The 221-nt window shown below is 39.4% G+C and overlaps 1 protein-coding gene across 1 annotated transcript in view; it reads right to left on the reverse strand.

Annotated features, from left to right (window-relative positions):
- Positions 1-3: 3 nt before the first annotated feature.
- LOC119591625 overlaps positions 4-221 on the reverse strand; it is a gene marked incomplete at its 5' end in the record, with an annotated part of 4,970 nt that continues 4,752 nt past the window's right edge. The window contains 1 exon segment of the mRNA XM_037940378.1: positions 4-22. Coding sequence (XP_037796306.1) covers positions 4-22 — 19 coding nt within the window.

The following is a 221-nucleotide window of genomic DNA, read 5'->3' on the forward strand; positions in this document are numbered from 1 at the left end:
TTCTTAACTTATATCTAAGGCCCTGGAAGCATTAGTAGGTTAAAATTATGTCATAGACCTAATTTTTCCCCAAAAGCAAAGAATTACTGCAGGATTCTATTTAATAAAATTTTTTTCCTTTGGGGGCCGTACAACACTCGGAAGGGGTTGAGATGGGACTGGGGCCCCCAGTTTAGTATCCCCGAGTAGTGTTTTTTCCATTTGATGTAGAGTATGTATGG

The sequence above is a fragment of the Penaeus monodon genome, chromosome 29 (assembly GCF_015228065.2).
Source record: "Penaeus monodon isolate SGIC_2016 chromosome 29, NSTDA_Pmon_1, whole genome shotgun sequence".
In the NCBI taxonomy this organism is placed as follows: domain Eukaryota; kingdom Metazoa; phylum Arthropoda; class Malacostraca; order Decapoda; family Penaeidae; genus Penaeus; species Penaeus monodon.